This window comes from Strigops habroptila, chromosome 8, assembly GCF_004027225.2.
Source record: "Strigops habroptila isolate Jane chromosome 8, bStrHab1.2.pri, whole genome shotgun sequence".
In the NCBI taxonomy this organism is placed as follows: Eukaryota; Metazoa; Chordata; class Aves; order Psittaciformes; family Psittacidae; genus Strigops; species Strigops habroptila.
The window spans coordinates 37,942,622-37,961,344 of record NC_044284.2 but is presented as its reverse complement, the minus strand read 5'-3'; the positions used below and the strand labels follow the sequence as shown (position 1 = coordinate 37,961,344).

At 43.9% G+C, this 18,723-nt stretch overlaps 1 protein-coding gene across 3 annotated transcripts in view; it reads left to right on the top strand.

The window, feature by feature from the left end:
* FGF12 (fibroblast growth factor 12) overlaps positions 1 to 18,455 on the top strand; it is a 237,105-nt gene extending 218,650 nt beyond the window's left edge. For all 3 annotated transcript variants that reach the window (XM_030494927.1, XM_030494925.1, XM_030494924.1), the window contains 2 exons: positions 7,680 to 7,878; positions 17,735 to 18,455. In XM_030494927.1, coding sequence (XP_030350787.1) covers positions 7,680 to 7,878; positions 17,735 to 17,853 — 318 coding nt within the window. In that variant the 3' untranslated portion in view covers positions 17,854 to 18,455. The remainder of the gene's footprint in view (positions 1 to 7,679; positions 7,879 to 17,734) is intronic.
* Positions 18,456 to 18,723: the final 268 nt, after the last annotated feature.

The window sequence follows — 18,723 nt, the reverse complement described above, 5'->3', positions numbered from 1 at the left end:
CTCTGTTTGCCACATGGGTCAGTTGCTTGATGTGCAGGCTTCCCAGATAACATTATACACAGAGCTGTGAGTCGTTGGTACCCAAATCTTACTCCTGGAGCCTGCTCTCTCACCCAGCCTATCCAGGTTCTCCAGGGAGCTGTGGAAGTGAAGAGCCCATCTTGAAGAGTCATCCCAAGTTATGTTCTTGTCAACTGTCATTAAGCTGAAAGCTGTGTCACTATCAGGATTGCATGAGCAGCATGCCAAAGGCCAAAGCAGTGAATTTAGACATTTTTATCTTTATTAACTACTTGATAAAAATGTGCCTGCACAGTAGAGAGGCCAAGAGCTGAAAGCAGAAGGACACAATTCTGAGCTATGGTGGTACGGACAGGCCTGAATTTGGATTCCCCAAACTCATTAGGTTCACCTGCTTTGTAGCCAGATGTGAGCCTGGATTTGTGTGGATCCATATGAGCTGATTTTGATCTAGGTAATCCCTTAGCCAGGGTATGATGGAGCTCAGTGTGTCTTGCAGAACCTGCCACAGCTTCTGGTCAATACCTGCTGTGTGCTCAGGCAAATGTCCTTGCTGCTGCAGGGTTACCTTGGGTATGTCCACACTGCAATCACACTTCTGTCGCCAGCATTCACAAACTTCCCCTGTGGTGATAGGAGTAATTTATTCAGTCCTTGAACATGAAAAGATGCTTTAGGACAGCTTGTGTCCACATATAAAGGTTCCACAGCTTAATTACAGAGGCTTGTCCAGCGCTTGATTTTTTTGCCTGTCTAGGAATATTGGGTCAGCTCACAAGACTTAGCAGACCTGCACTCTACTTCTTGCTTGGGTGTTTTAAAGTGAAGCCAACTGAACAAATATGTACCTTAAGCACTGAGAGTTCCCACAAAAGTGAGGGCAGATAGCCCTCTAGTTATATTTTTCAGAGGCAGTAAGTTAGATTGCTTGCTAATGCTGCTTCTCAGCTCCCAGAGATGGGGACCAGACCTGCATGGATAGTGATTTATTTGAAAATGTGCTCCCTCCAGCCCACAGATGGTCCAGGCAGATTCAGAATACTTGCAGATACCATATTGTCTCCTCAAGTGAATCTCTGCTCTGCAACAGGGCTGTACACTCCCATGTAGAGGCTTGTTATTTTAAAACATATCTGCGCTCTCCTACTTCTAAAAAGGCCACCAAGAAGACTTGTCACCAATCTCTTATGGAACTAGAAGGGGGAGGAAAAATGGAGTGTGAACAGTAGAATATCACCTGCCATCTGGACAAAGATGTGATGAGATGTAAAGTTTGGATGCACATTTGTGGTTCTTGATCACATGCCAAGAGAGAGCTTAGCTACAATTATTTTAAAGCATTTCCAGACAGAGGCAACCCTAGGTCATGGAAGAAGCTATGCAGAGGCAGGAGGACACTGAACTTCATCAGGGTGTGTGCAAAGCATCATTGCCTGTGGGAGTGCTGCTATGATCTGCACAGAGCTTGTCTTGTGAACAGAATGTACATGGTTAAAGACCTGTCCTGGCAATAAGAGTATGCCAGGATCAAGTGCTATGGTGCGAGGTCTGTGGTCGCAAATTCTCAGATATTCAAAGACATGTTTAGTCTCTGAACTTTCACAGGTTTAAATGGGAGTTGGGCATTTGCATTTCATCTGGGAGTGCAAATGCCTTCAAGAATACGATGTCTTTGTTTATCCACACAGGTCTATGTGCATTGATGTCAGTTCTAAACTCCGGTGCTGTTGGCATCAGAAGGGTATTGATTAAACACTGCTCTGGCTGAGGTCAGTGGGGAACGTAGAATGGGCTTTACTGGGTTAAGAGCACCATAAAGCAGATGATCTTCTGCATTGCCATCCTTTCCACTGGGATGGAGCAGCACTTATACAGACATACTGAACATGAACCAGTTGTTCCATGATCTGCCTCCACAACCATGATGAAATGCCACTGCTGATAGCTATGCTGATATTTATGATTCCTACTTAATATGTTTTAAATGACTTTATGAGCTTTAAGTATTAACACTAACATCAGTAAGTATCCTAAGCCAGATTCTCTCGGAGGGAAGCCCTGCAGTGCCATAGACTTTGGTGCAGTTTTATCCCATCTGAAGATCTGGCTCACTAATAGTGCAGAACATAAAAGAGAAACATGTAAGTGCTGTAAACAAAGGAAAACTGTTACTCTGGGAGTGTGTTAGATATTTCAACACTCATAATTCACATCTTTCCTAAACCTTGGCACAAACTACTTTCGGAATGGGCTTTTCCTTTTATTGCTGCTAGTTTCAGTGACTAAATTTATTAAGTCATTAGATTTGCATGTGGATGTGTATATTTGCTGTTCTCCTTTGGGTTATAATAAAAGGAAGTATTGAGGGGAAACAGAAAAAGATATCTTCATTTATCTGGCAATTTTGAGAATGTTTGTAGGGAAATGGCAAGCAATACAAATAAGTGGTCCAGTCCGGGGGGACACAGAGTGAGCAGCTGGGTTTGAATGCAACAGCTAGTGGCAGTCTTCTGCTGGTTTCCTGGCTGTCCCTGAGCATTGCACATGGAAACCTGTCATGATTTCTGCCATGGTCTGGGGGCATCAGGGACTTCTGTGCCAGCCAGAGCTTGGACTAAACAAACAAGGAAGCAGATTTCTCACTCATGATCAGAACCAAGGAGCACCATACTGTTGCTTATGGGGGACCCTTACTTTGCACCTCCCAGCTGAGGATGCTTAGGGTGCCAGTGGCAGTGATGCTTCCGGCCTATATGGGCAGGGGCTGGCACTGCTCTCTCTTGCTCAGAGCAGTGCCAGTGCTCTCCACTGCCCTGGCAGTGCTACGACTGCACTAGGGATGTGACACTGTTGGATCAGCATTTTCTAAAGGAGCTGTGATGTCCAAGGGTGGCAGTGCATTCCCTGATTACCCTGCAGCCTCCTATCCAAAGGTTTGACAGTGGTGCTTCTCCACTGGTGTCTGTGGAGCTTCTCCAGCTTAACAGAAATGCAAAAGAGAGTCCAATCAAACTTACTATGTTCAAGGCCAAGAGGCTGGGTTAGTTTTACCTGACCAAGACAGGTAAAAGCTGAGGTAGATTAGAAAAAAACAGCCTATCTTCTCATAAATCCCTCTCAAGCTGTGCCGCAGGGGAGGAGGGGCAGATGGGGCCAAACATTACCAGTACCTCCCTGAAGGACCAGACTGGCCCAAGTGACACAAAGATTGGCTTGTGCCTGGAAATCCTGTCCACATTTCCATCTACAGATGGCAGAAAACACTACTGGGATCAAGGATAAATGAAACATCTTCTTTTTTTCTAAAATTTTGAGGCAATCCATGGTACCTTACACCCTCCCTGAGCGGGTCTGACACACTGAATACCTCCAAAAGGTAGCTGCATGTATTTAGCTCCCTTTGATTCCAAGTGTCATTGAATGTGGTCTCCCTTATTTTCTGTGTGAGAGCTACCATTTTACTTTTTCTAGACTGCAATTTCCAATAAAACTAGAATTAGCACAAACCAAACCTATGTTTGTTTTTCAAAGCAAATTAATTACTCTTCTTACTAGAATTGCCTTTTGTTCAAGGGATTGGATTGAGATACAGAAACAAGTTGAAGACAGATGTTAATTGTTTTGCATGTAAATTACTAACATTTCTTTCACAAATATTTCATGCAGGTTTTTAGTTTAAGAATTAAAAAAAAAAACTGTTTTTTCAAACTGATTTTGTTTAATACCTGTAGATACTTGACACAATACCTTGTGCTCTAGATCACCAAATGGTAAACAAATGAATGTATTTGTTTAATTTGTGTGCAAAAATTATTTAGTCAAAGTCACATATTTCACATGAAGATAAATGAGACAAATTACCTTTTTTTGTTCAGTTTGGTTTCTCCCCCCCACCCCCACCCCTCCAGATCACAAGCATACTCTAATGAGCATAACTGGTGGGTTTTCTGAGTGAGCTGAATTCATGATGGTGCTGAGAGGGGACCAGGGGCTCTATGGAGTTTGTGCTGAAAAAGAGAGTCATGATTTATTTCTTTGTTTAAAGACTAAAAAAAGAGCAGTGATTAAAAGGTGAAGTCATCTGTCCTCTCACTTGTACTTGGTCAAGCTATTTCTATCAGGGAGAGAGTTGGAAAAATAATTGAGTGGGGTTCTTTAAAAGCCTGTTTCAAAAGGCCCCTGCACCAAGTGAGAGGGTGAAGTGGGTGCTCCTGACCCCAGGGCTTACTATACCACTGCATCTGGAGGAAGATGTCCTTATGTCCCGTCAGAAGCATGTGGGGGGGTCAGTCTGAGGATCCCTTTGCTGGTTTTACTCATTCTGTGTTTGTGGGATGAAGAGGAAGTATTGGCCTCCAGGTCTGCCCATCTAGCACATTTCATCAACACCAAATTCATCTTAAAAAGCAAAAGAAAACAAAACAAAAGCTTGCATGTCCCAGAGGTCTGGCCAGCAGACCAGTGATTTTCCAAAACCACCTGCAGTTATCTCAGATTTCAGTCTAGCCAGCAGTGGCTGCTACGAACTGCTTTGTTAGTGTGAAGCCTGTTCTGTTGACCTGCACTTTCCTCTTTCTTTCCAGCTTTTCTGAGCCCAAGACAACTGAAACAGACCTTCCCACCTAATTTGACATATTTGCCATCATTAGTTTTGACTGTAAAGTTTGTAGAGAGGTTCTGCCATTAATATCTCAATAGAGTTTTGTTATTGGTAGCCCCAAAGCCATCAGCAAAAAACATATGCAAAAACCCTAAGTGATGTGATGTAGCTGAAGGCTTGACATTGGCTATCAGGAAGATGTTGATGAAGAAAAGCTTAAAGGTTTGCATGTTTTAGAAGACACTCCCAGCTAGTGCTTGGGAGAGTGGTCTGTGTTCTGCTTGTCTGTCCTATATCCTTTCTGGTCAACATTTTTTTCCTTCTCCATCGTCTTGCTCATTGTGTCATGTCTGCACATGGTAGTGACCACACCAAAGATTTCTGGTGCGTAAACCTGTGAAGACCTTGTGACATGTCAGTTTGGCGGTAAGACGAATTGCTTTCTGGTGTGTGTTGGTCCCTACATGGCACAGTGAGACACTAGCTGTGGCTGCTGAGGCAATATACATAAGAAGGATGAAAATAATTGATAAGAATGACATCATTTAACTAGAACTTATCTGTCAAATCTATGAGTTTTCTAAACTGCCAAACGGACAGAGCTGGGATATTTCTTGGTAGTGTTGCCATGGTTTAGTGTCCTGAAGTGCTATTTCAACTGAATTGTGGAGGATGAGGAATCAACCAGCCAACTCACAAAAACAATGGAACAGTTTTGCTTGCTTGTGGAGGAGCTTAAACATTTAAAGGAAATCACTATTTTTTCTTTATTTTTCTTAAGTCTTCATTAGGTTGATGTTTTAAATATATTTCCTTTAAAATAATACAATAATTTTGATGCTTTATTGGTACAAGTGGATAAAGAGTACAGCATCTGCTTTTAAGAATGTGCATGTTGTGAAATATTATAGTTCAGTAATTTTAAAATAGGTATTTATCTGAAATTTTGATTTATAATATCTTTTAGATAAAATCTAGGTTTTTTTTCTTTTTGAAATGATATTTTCAAAATGCATCGGCTTTTATATTTCTTCTTTATTGAAAATACAAAGTAGTCCCTTTTCCACACTGAAATTAAAACAAATGCTGAAAATCTGGCCATCTCATGCACAGTAAATTCCATGTTTTGGTCAGGTTGGTAGCTATCCTTCACAGCTTACCAACTTTTCAGTCCCCCTAAAGGGAATTTTCTTGGTAAGTTTATATTGATAGGGTAATGAAGGCATGGGAAAGAGCATTGAGTAGGTCGGTTTGGTTTTAGAGATGCTCTCCATCACGGGACATGCTGCCTGACTGTGCCTGGTGCTAAGGAGAGCCCCTGAGCCAGCTGGTCTCAGGCAGCTGCAGCAAACTGCCTGGCTTCTGAGTGAGCTTTGTCTTCGGAGGCAAGACAAAGCCTGGAGATAAAGAACAGATTTAAGGAGCACTTTAACACTGATCTTTTGGGACGATATGTCAAACACTGTTTTGTAGTGTTCTAACTCATCTAGATCTCTCTTAACTTGTTTCACTCTCTTCTTAAAATATTTATTTCTCCAGCAAGGAAGACTCCCTCAGATAAGGCAAAATGATCTATTGGGCTGACAGTGTTTGTGTGACACTAATGATGGATGCAAATTTCAGATGTGCAGCACAGGTCTGCACTTTCTGTTGTTCATTATTGTTTGTGGCTTAAAGCCTGCCTGGCCCTGTAGGTCTGCTGCACACTGGATTTATTGTCAGACCAGCAACACTTTATATAACCCCCAGACATACCTGAGTGTTGCTGAATGTTCAAAATACTCATTCTTAAATGAGGTTTGTGGTAGGTATGTGGCATTACTCCAAATGCTTTGCTCAGATGTTGGTCATGGGTTTTCCATTGGCAAGGTTAGAGAAGCTCCCAAAGAATTCTGAGTGGGAAGGGCTTGGGAGAGAGCATCACTCACCTGTAGCAGCACCTCTCTTCTCTCATGGGGCTCTGAGATACCTTTGTCTGGGTCTTACAAGAAAGGATTTTTCTGTTAAAACAGTTTTTCTTCATTGTGGCTTGAGCTTTGTTTTGCAATAATGTCATAGCTTTAAGCAACCTAGTGGGAGAATTTCTTTTGCCAAGATGAATTTTCTGCTCAGAATCAAAGTCTGGGCAAAAATAACAACCCACCAACAACCACATCTGACTCAGTGAAGGTTTGAGAACCCACTGCCACAGAGTCCGCTGGCCAGCTAGCTCTTTTACAAGAGGTTTAGTATTTCCCTGTTGTTAAAATAATGAAAAGTTACAGGGACATGACAAGTTTCAGTCCATAGACAAGTGTAGTTTTCTCCTTGAGACTTTATACAAAGCCAGCACAAGTGGCAAAGGCACAGCCATTCTCACAGCCAGCACAGTCTTGGGGGATGTCTTGGACTGACCCATGTGTCCTCTGTTCCTGGGCAAACATGGAACCAGTTCTCAGTATCTGAAGAAATATTTGTGTCAGAAATCTTTAAAATTACTTCTTTCTCTTTATTGAATGATTTCTGGGCTTTGTGCCAGCATTTCCTCCCATTGGTTTTGAAAATAAATAAATAATTTACTAGCTTGTGCACTCTTGTTTCTCTAAATCCACTTAAATGCTCCTAATAAACTGCCTTTTGCCCATAAGAGTTTGGAGAAGCCTCAATATTTTAGACAACAATTGCACATCACAGGGAAGGTAAGAGCAAAGCCTGGGGAAGCATTGGGAACAGCCAATGAGCAGCAGGGCTGTCTCTGCTTCTCTGCTCTCTTTTTTAATTTAGCTTAGTATTCAGTCTAAATCCTGGAAAATTCCTGACTATTCCTGCACATTTTTCATGTCTGTTCACTGTAGACTCTTTTGCAAACACAGCTCTGCTGGGGAAGGAGAGCCTTCCCTTTCAGTGGGGAGTTTTCTAGATGTGTCTTATTGCTGGGAGCTGGTATTGCTGATGCCTGTTGTTTTCTGTTGTTAAACTAACTGCAATGCATGACCATCGTGTATCATCCAGTGACGCCTAATTTAGGAGATCAGTGATTAATTCCTTCTATCGCTTTTTTTTTTCTCTCTCACTGCAGGATGTTTTCACACCAGAGTGCAAATTTAAGGAATCTGTCTTTGAAAACTACTATGTTATTTATTCTTCCACGCTGTACCGGCAGCAAGAATCCGGACGAGCATGGTTCCTGGGACTCAATAAAGAAGGTCAAATTATGAAGGGAAACCGAGTGAAAAAAACCAAACCCTCATCACATTTTGTACCCAAACCCATTGAAGGTATGGAATGTGCCCACTCCCTCCATCAGCAGGGCATGGGGAGGGGGACTTTGCACTGCAGGTTTGGGGCTTCCTGGATGGGGGTGTTGGCTGCAAGAGCAGAAAGCAAGGACATTATTTGTAACGTCTCAGAAAGGTCGTGGGCTGCATTTGTACATTTCATATGCTTTACTTCCCGTATAATAAACTTTGCACAGCATCCCAAAGGGGTTTCTCAGCTTTGGGGTGCTAAAGGATGAATTTAAAAGCCCAGCAACATGAGAAGTTACTGGGAAAGGAAAGCAGCCCTGGAGTGGCTAGCAGTTCAAAGGGAATCTGATCCAGCAGTAACCATAATGTGGGTTCTCTGTGAGAATTTTCTCAATGTCAGACAGTGGGTTTCCAGTCCCATGCAGAGTCATTAGAGATAGGATTTATCTCATCTGATTTTAGACTTTGATGCTCTGCTTATGGTAACAGAAGAAAAATGGGTTCTACCAGCACAGCTGTGGATGTGCTTTGTATGTCTCCCCTAAGATGACTTAAATCTTATTTTTCTCATGTGCAAAGACATCCTAGTTAGTTACTGGGGGGGTAAAGAAATCTTATCATAGATGTCCAAAGTTAGATGAGATGCTGCCATGATGTATGTCTTCATCACCACGTAAGGCTTCAGTAAAAGTCATAGAGTTGAAGTTTTGCCCACCTGCTGCTTGACTGTAGACTACTGAAATGTGCCACAGGCTTGTGCCATGGCATTTTACTTTTTATGGGCTGATAGATGGACAGATATAGTGTGATGAGCCTAGTACTTAACAAGTACTAACTTGATTTTGGAAACAATGAGACCTCTTTTTTTTCTGTTGCTTGGAAAAAGCGCTATTTTCTGATCCCCAAAATAGGTATGCCATCTCAGTCCTGCCATGGCCATCTCCGGGGCACAGCAGGCTGGGGCTGGCCTCAGCTTCACAGCTCTGCGTCCCCTCTCACTACCCCCATGTTGGTTGTGGAGTCAGGGCTGGACATGTGGAGAGAAGGAGTAAACTGATGCTTTCCTGTCAGGTACCACTCACAAGAGTTGGAGGCCACAGATAAGTCCATCCACCAGTAGCTGTTTTAACAGCTTCCCAGCTAAGGTGCAGGGGCAGATGAGTGTGAGTGTGTGAGTGAAAGGCCAGTTCAGGAAGGCAGGCTGAAATCATCTCTTAGATTACTGAAGCAAAACACAATGAGAGAAATTCAGCTCGGCATTCCCAGAGTGTCTTTGGCCTTTACAGAGGACATGGAGATGTTGGAAGAGCAGAGAATGGCCTGTGACTGCTTGTCCTGTGCTTGTTTTCAACAGCTTTTCTGCAGCTGGGAGACTTTTCTTGTTTATTTATTTGAGGCATTAGTGGGCTCGATGCCCTAAACCCTCATTGAGCTTTGCTAAGGAATGGGGCTTATTTCAGGCATAGGGTCATTCACCAGCTTCTCCTCTGGCTCGTCTCCTGCCTTGGCTGGGAGGACAGTCTTTTGCAAGTGCTAGCTTTCACAACTGGGTTTCCAGCTCTTTCTGGTGTTTCTTTGCTGCCTGGCTGGGCGTTGGCACTGATCAGTGGGTTTCTTTAAATCCAGGCTTCTTTTCTGATGTAATGTGGTGTCTGTTGAATGGCTCGATAGTTGTCTTCTGCATGCATTAAACTAGGCCATTCCTGTGGCTCTCCTCGTGGAAAGCCTTGACTTACTGGAGGTGCCTGACCCACAGTGGAGTTCTCATTGCAGCAAATGCCACTCTGGCTTTCATTTTGAAAAACCCAGCCCAGCCGGAGAGCTTCCCTTTCCTGCAGTTGCATCCTCCCACGCTTGCTTCAATCACAGCTGTCACAATCTCCTGAGCGAGTGAGCGCTTTGGAAGTTGGCAGCAAAATTAAGGGCTCCTCCACTCCTTTCCCTCCTCCACATGCTTTGCAGTCAGCCTCTGTGAGCACTGCTGCATCAAAGAGCTGGCAGTCGCCCAAGCCGAGGCACGTGTCAGCTTCCCAAAGCGTTCAGCTGTCTGGGACTGTGACTCCAGACAGAGGACTCTGTTCCCAAGCCTAAGATTCATTGTAGCTAGCAGAGGCTTGTGGGGAGGGTTGGAGTAAAACGCTCTCAGCTCCACGTAACTTCTCTGTGCTGCATCCACCAAAGTCTCTGCAAGCAGATCTTGCAAGCAGAGATGTTACAGAAAAGGGGAAATTCCTACCCTGTTTTAACAGCTTCTTTCTCTTTGTCATGACTCTAAGGAAGTATTCAAAGCACTCCCTTCTATATTTGCATGTTCCTTCTGCTAAATCCTGTGGCATGCCCCAGCATGTGGGCTTTGCTGCTTATTCAGGCCAATACTTTGCAGCTTCTGCCTGCAGTAATGCACCCAGGTTTCCTTTCGCTCTGTACCACCCCCGGCAGTAGCCCTGCCACATGATGGCTGACACAGTAATCTATGCAAGGAGGAATCTGGTTCCCTGGGAAGGAGAGGTGTGACATTGCTAGGAATCACTTCACCCACCACTTCAATGGCAATTATCTCTGAGATGATACTTCCCAGTTGTTTGCCATGTGCAGAAAAATCATGCAGCAGCTTAGTTAAGAAAGCATTTGCAGGGAAAGAAAACACAAAACAGCTGAGATTGCTCCTGAAGCTCATTTGACTCCCTTTGCTTCATACTATTTTCTGAATTCAGAAGTCCTCTCCTTGAAGTTACAGATGGGCAGTAAACTAATGAAAAATATGAAATATCCTCCCATATAATTTCTAAGGACTACACATATTTACATGTGCATATATACAATGGTATGTATGTATGTATGTGTGCTACCTGTGGCTTTCAGCAGCTACAAAGCAGCTACAGCTTTATGCAGTATTAACCCCACAGACTGTTTTGACTCCTGTAGATTGTAAGGATGCTGGATGTGTTCTGTGCAAAAGTTGCTAGCTACCAACTGGAAAAGTTTTGGGGTTTGGTTGGTAGGAAGGATTTTTGGTTTAGTTTAGGTAGGATTTGTTTGTTTTTGGAAATAGCATTCAGCTTAATCAATACGAAAGCAAAAAAACTTGATAAGTAATAACAGGGGAAACGTTAAGTTCCTTTCCCATCTGTGCACAGGCAAAGCCAAGACAAACAGCCTGACAGGCAGCAGTTAATGTACTGTGTGGTGCCAGTTTTGGTTAAAAACACACATACGCAACACATTTCTTTTGATATTTTTATTTCTGATCACTGATCATTTGCACTAAATGAGCTCTTAAAGTGCAGACATATAGGTTGAACCAGACTGCACAAGAAATTAACTTGAATATAATTGTCACTTGGAGACCAAGCAATCTTTTAAACCTATTTCAGTCTCTTTAAGTGCCTGTAGTAATTAGTGCTGGACAAACACTATGGTCCACAGTGCTTCTTGTTCTTTTAAATATCTATATCCATCTCAAACAATGGGAGACTTTCCAGTCACTTAGGTAATAATTTTATCAGACACTTATTGTGGATGTGCTCTGTTATTTATGTTTCCTTACATTCAAAGACATCATTTCCAGATAGCTCTCCCAAAAGAGCTACATTTCATCTCCCACCTGACCCAGGCCTGGATGCTTTTGAGGTGGCAAATCTGGCCACAGAAAGCAGAAGACATTTCCTCCATCTGAGCCAAAGCAGAGCTGCTTCTAGCTCCAAACTCATGGTGCTTCAGCCCTCATGATGTGAACATATCTCAGATATGAAGGTCACCTGCCAGTGACTAGTCTGATCCATTTATTACCACTGATGAGTACCCTTGTGCAAGGAACAGCAGCCAGATTTTTCCCAGTGTGTTTTTCCAGGGATGCAACATGACAGTTTTGTTAAAGCAGAGTCCTCAGATGTTGCAAAGAAGTATGAGACACTGTTGAGTAGGAAGATGCGGTAGGCCTAGTGAAAATGCTTCAAAGGTATCACCTTAATTAACAAAGCATCCTAAAAAGTGTTCTTTAAAAAAAACCCCAACAAAACTCCACACTCTTTATCAGTTTTTGTTAACACAGTGTCGTGGTTTAAACCCAGCCGGTAACTCAGAACCACGCAGCCGCTTGCTCACTCCCCCCGCTTCTTCCTCCCCCAGCTCTCCAAGGGATGAGGAGGAGAATCGAAAGAATGTAACTCCCACAGGTTGAGATAAGAACAGTCCAGTAACTAAGGTACAATACAAAAACCACTACTGCTACCACCAATGATAGTAACGATAAGGGAGATAACAAGGGGAGAGGATACAACTGCTCACCACCCGCCAACCAATACCCAGCCCGACCCAAGCAGCGATCTGGGCCTTCCGGGTAACTCCCCCCAGTTTATATACTGGCCATGACGTGTTGTGGTATTGAATACCCCTTTGGCTAGTTTGGGTCAGGTGTCCTGTCTCTGCTTCCTCCCGGCTTCCCCTCCTCCCTGGCAGAGCACGAGACTGAGAAAGTACTTGGTCGGAGTAAACATTACTTAGCAACAACTAAAAACATTGGTGTTATCAGCGTTGTTCCCAGGCTGAAAGTCAAAAACACAGCATTGCACCAGCTACTGAGAAGGAGAAAAAATGACTGCTATAGCTGAACCCAGGACACACAGCTCCTCGTTTGGGTCTGTTTTTTAAGACACATTCAAAAGAGGTCAAGGGGGCAGGCTTTGGTATGTTTCCTATCCCACGCTCACTTATTCATCTATCAAACTCCTAATAATCTTATTAGATGGCAAATGTGATATATTTTAACCATGTTTTTGCTTGGCTTTTTGTCATCCCGTGCTTTGTCTGTGCTGCGTTTCTTATCTGAACAAACTGTGATTCCATCTGGCAGCATTCTGCACATTTAGCCACCAGATAGAGAAGAGCTCAAATGCCTCTGAAATGCATCAGCTGGGACTAGGTTTAGAACACAGTAATTAGAGGCAGAAAAGGAGGGTGTATAATCACTTGCTCCCTCCTGCTCCTAGCTGCTGCTCAAACAATTAATTCTCTCCACCGAAGCATTAGCTAATGCAGCCACTACTGCAGATACCAACACCCAAAGCTGTGGCATCTGTCAAGGGAAAGCGCCTGTCTCCCAGGCTGCCTGCCAAAGGAGGTACGCCCAGCCCAGCCCTGCCTAGACCCCAGCCCAGGCTGCTGGCGGGGCATGTTGTGATCCTGCCGGCTAACGACCTGCCTGCCTGCTCAGCTGCAACTTGGTAAAAATTTGGTTCCACCTAACTCACTAGGATCTGGGGTAGGGAAAGGCAGGAGTGAAGCTGAGTGGATGGGATGTATCTAAGGTCCTTTAATAAGTTTTTCCTTGTATTCTAAGGAAAATAAATGAGTTTGTTGCATCCCCTGAATCCCCTCAACTTGCAGCGTTGCCAAGAGAGAAATACTAGGATCAGGACACAAAATGGTGTGTTCTTCCCAAACTCAGGCAGTCCCTGACACCCAGGGAAGCAGCACAGGGTGAATTTGGTTTCACCGTGTGGGTGGTGTGCCAGTGCTGTGCCTAGGAAGCAGAAATAAGGCTGGGATGCTTTGCCAGCGCATAGGCAAGAGATTGAGCTGTTCCTGGGTGACAGGGAGCCCACTCCATACCTTTGCCTTCAGGAAGGATGCTCCCTGCCACTCTCTTTCCACTCACTTGTACCCCCATCTACTGCCTGCCTAATTTGCGAGTTGTTTCTTTGTGCAGAATTGTTTCCTTGTGCGGGCGAATGGCAGGCACTGCTGGTTAAGAGGGAAGCAGGGAATTGAAAGCCTCAAGAATCAGATATGGGCACAGCTCCACTGTCGCTCACCCCCTTCCATTTACGCCTGTGGCTCTTCAACAGATCAAGCTAACAACACTTTCCAATTAAAGCATGAATATGGATGTGTTGATTAGAATCTGGGACATAGGAGCTGATTATCTGATTGAAGCTCCAAAGCATTAGCTTGGTTTTCAGACATTAAGGGCTGTATTTGGCTGGGTGTGTGGGTGTGGGTGGGTGGGAGAAGCAAGGCAAAGCAGGGAGGGACTCTTGTTCTAGCCAAATTGCTCATCCTTCCAAAGCTGCCTTTGCTGTGTGCACCAGCAGACCTCCCAAGCGTCTGGGCGTGCTGACAGTCACACTTCTGCTAGTTTACCTTGATGCAAGTGACAGGGGCAGTGTGTCTTCACACACACACAGAGACCCCAGACAGATCTGTCAGTGAGTGCTGCTAGTCCTGAACCACCGAGATGTTCTTTTAAACTGAGAAGACCTGGGCACTCACCCATTTGCAAACACACACCCCCCCACCTCCCGGTCCATGACTAACATCTCCATGCGTGAGTTACACTCAAGCTTCCTCAGCACAAGGAGTAACAGACTGCAGTCCAATAGCCTGTGTTGCACAACATATCAAACTGTCCTTAAAACCCTGTATGTGTGCAGCTGTGTGCACACACCTGTGTGTCTGTGTGCACACACCTGCATGTCACAGTGCACACAGAGTTGCAGCCATCACTGAGCAATTGCCATAGCTCAGCACATACCTCTTGTGTAGGAAAATATCCAGGCACCATCTTGTGCATGATGCCATATAAATACTGCGTACACTGATACTGTAGGTGTAGATCAATACTGCAAATATGCTTGTCCTATGCTGCTACAGATTTTCTGGCATGGTCTGTTGGCACAGCCTGTCTGGCACAGAGGCTTTGAGAGCTCCGACTGGAAAGCACAATGTGAGCAGCCTCCAGCAGTGCCCCATGTCAGTACTTGTATCATGTACTAGACTGAAAGATAAACCTACAAATCCTGGCTTATTTGCTTGCTAGGTACATAGTTTCCTTAATTTTTAGCTGCAAATGTTGTTTACTTCTGTAGCCTGATTTATATTTGTTATTCTATTGGCCTTGTTAGCAGCTTAACATTTTTGCCCAAAGGCCATGGTCAGAGATGGAGCTGAGGAAAGGCACTGTGCTGTGGTGCTGCAGGCTTCGCACAGGCTCAACCCCTGTGGTTAAGCATCTGGCCCAGCCCAGTGGGGTACTGGGGATGGCTGTGGGTGAGACGAACTTAGCGTGTGCAGGGATACTCATGATGGTCCCCCCAGCTCCAGCTTGGGACACAAGAGATTGTGAAAACAACACTAGACTAGAGGCAGGAATTTGGGTATGGAATGTTAGGGTTTGTCATGGTTTAAGCCCAGTTGGTAACTCAGAATCACGCAGCTGCTTGCTCACTGCTCCCCTTCTTCCCCCTGGCTCCCAGAGGGATGGGGAGGAGAATCAAAAGAATGTAAAAGTCCCACAGGTCAAGATAAGAACAGTCCAGTATCTAAGGTATAATACAAAACCCCTGCCACTACCACCAATAATAATGATGATAAGGGAAATAACAAGGGGAGAGAATATAAAACTAAAAGGGGAAAAGGAAAAGAAAACAATAAACACAAGTGATGCACAATACAATTGCTCACCACCCCCAACCGATACCCAGCCTGACCCGAGCAGCGATCTGGGCCTTCCGGGTAACTCCCCCCAGTTTATATACCGGCCATGACGTGTTGTGGTATGGAATACCCCCTTGGCTAGTTTGGGTCAGGTGTCCTCCCAGCTTCCTGTGCCCCTCCTCACTGGTAGAGCATGAGACTGAAAAAGTCCTTGATCGGAGTAAACATTACTTAGCAACAACTAAAAACATCGGTGTTATCAGGCTAAAGTCAAAAACACAGCACTGCACCAGCTACTAAGAAGGACTGCTACAGCTGAACCCAGGACAGGGGTACTGGGGCAATGCTGGCACAAATACCCAACTTTGCTGGGCAAATGTCACGTCAGAGAATAAGGCCAGTCACGGAAGTGATGCGCATCCTCAGTGTCATAAAAGGCTCTGCAACTCAGGCTAAGAAATCACAAGGGCACACGTTTTCTCAGTTGTTAACTTTTTCATACTGCTCTTTAAGATTGTATTAGGCACTTTGCCGCAACAGACAAATTCACCATTGCCAGGTTGTTGAGTGGCACTCACCAAGGTATGAGGGGCAGCTCAGCAGCTGAAAGGGGATGTGAGAGCCCTTTTCCTTCTGTTGCTACCATGCTACACACTTTTCTTGCAGCATGCAGACAGCATCGATAGTCTGGCCAGCTGATGGGCAGCCCTGGAATTGCTCATCCTGGCCCAGACCCATGGGATGTCATTCATTTTCTGTTTTTTCTCATTTTCATCAAAAAATGGCTCCACTAGCAATAACAGTTTGCAGAACAGTACCTGCCTTGCAGCCACGCTGGGAGGCTCAGCTAGCGTGTGTGAGTTTAAACTGCTTTGAAAGCTTCGCATGAAAAATGCTCTATGGGAAAAGTAATATTTTTTCAGTGCTCATATATTCAATGCAATATCCCTCCTATTAATACACAGTTGACTGCACTTTGTCCTGTATTGTTGCACACTACTGTAACTGTTTATCTAGCTAGAAGTAAAATGCAGAGCAATAATGTCATTTGCAACCTGCCTCTAATTGCCAGGATTTATTTGCAAATCAGGGGAGGTTATAAATACAAGTGCTTACACTACCATTTAGTACATGGGGGTTTTTTGTTTGGTGGTTTTTTTTTTTTTTTTTTTTTTTTTTTTTTGTTTCTTCAGATAATTTTTGCAATTTTGTTCTTGTTGATTGCCTGGACCAAAACCTGATGGGCTCTATCCTCTGTGTTTGAGTTTTGTGCTATTTGTGACGTGACAGTTTTACAAGAGGAAGCACTAAACAATTGTTTCTTTCTATCCTAATATTTGCAAAGATCCGGGAATGATGTTTGCAGTCTGGACCTACCTTAAGTTCTCAATTCCAGTGTGCCTGCCCTTGAGATGTCTCACTATTTCAATCACATCCTCACCCCACCATATTTGCAATGAGCTCATCAGAGATGTTCCCTTTGGTGTGAGCCGCTTAGCATGTGCCCCTGCTCTGGCATGCCTCACACAGCACGAGGACAGCCATGAGGACTTAGTCCATATGGTGAACTGGATAAATGCTTTATGCTGCACAGGACATGGGCATGTGTCATGCCTTGGACAGACGTTGCCTTTACAGGCTGTCTAGGCTCCAGCAAGTACATTTTTAAAGGACACACATTGCTTAGCCAGGGTCTGGAGAGAAGATGCCCTCCATCCACCCTGTTCTCAGGTGCTGTCAGGTGACCACACAGAGGTGGGATGGCTCCTGGCTTGCTGTCACTGAACTCATCCTGATGTGTCTGCTCATGGCATTGGCCTTGGCTGGTTGTCTTCATTTACAGGGGGAAAACCAAGAAGTGCTGAGAGCAGACCTCATCTCTTGGCCAATGGAGCCAAATGGGCTTGAGCACCACTTCCAGATCAAGAACTTAACACCCAGAAGGCTTAAGTGGCTCAGATGCAAGGGTAGTTTTGATTCAAGACTCTCAAGGGCTTCCTGTTGGAGGTTAACAGCTGGGGACAGGGTAATTCTTGGACCTGTTATTAGGTGATAATCAGCATCTCAAGACAATACACAGTGCTGTGAACTAGAAGATTTATTTTATATATATGAATATAATGTGAAAAAACAGTAAAGCACAAAAGCCTAGAAAGACTTATCTATAATAAATCCTCTGTTTCTATCTGTGCCTTTAGAAGAATCCAGAGACAGAAAAAAGATCTGATTGGCAGCAAGGGCAGGTGACATCCTGCTTGGTAACAGGCTCTACTGCTGGGTCACTGAGGTTTTTGTATGTTTTCCTTTTTTTTTTTTTTTTAATTTTGTTTTGTTTTGTGTGTGTTTTTGCATGGGGGCTGGAATTTCAGCCTCATGTACAAAGAAATAGTTCATTATGGTCAGTAATGTCTGTGCCTTCACGGCTGTTAATGGGTGTCTTTTCTGTTTGCAGTGTGCATGTACAGAGAGCCATCGCTGCATGAAATTGGAGAAAAACAAGGACGCTCAAGAAAAAGTTCAGGGACACCAACCATGAATGGAGGCAAAGTTGTTAACCAAGACTCGACATAGCTGACAAATACCCTCCTTTCTTCCAACTCCTCCCCTCCCACCCACTTACCCACCCCACCTGGCGAAACCACACTGAGACGACAACAACTGAGCAAGGCAGGACCTACCGGTAGTGGCTAGGAGTCCGAACTCCAGAATCTTTCGTTGTGTAGGATGAGGAAATCGAATCCCAGATCCTGCCTGTTGCAACGTTTTAAAAAACAAAAACAACAACAAAAAAAAGAAGAAAAAATGTTTTAAATCAGGACTCCATTAACATTTTCAAAATCAAACTGTTTGCTCTGTGATCAAAGGGGGAAAAAAATCTCATCTCTGCATAATAATAACTAATAAATATAATAATAATAATAAAGATGATGTGACCTTTAAAAATAAAACAAAGCTTTTGGAAAATTGAACTTAGCATATGATGTGCAAGGAACACATGGGAAACACAGCCTGGGACTGTGCTTTCCATCTTATATTTTCACCTCATGTTCACACCACTGTTTTTTCCATCCTTACTTTCTGGGGGATGGATGGGATTTTTCATAAAGCAGGAAAGGTAGGGATGGATCATGACTGTGTTTGCTCTGCTATCAATAAAATATGGCCTATCCAAATTAGGAGTCTGACAGTTATAAGCAACAACTAGCTACTCTGTATTCAGCTTTTTCCATCTATGTTCAAACACTATGTAGTTATTTGTTGCTAGTGTCACTGTGTATGTTTGACCCACGTCTGTCATTTTATGTCTTTTTATCATAATTATTTATATTTATAGGCTTGTTTTACTGTATTACATGAATTTCAGAAATGGGTTTTCAGGTCTCACAGGATTAAATGATCATATTTATTAGGGGAGAGTTAAAGGAAAGGAGGGATGTCTGC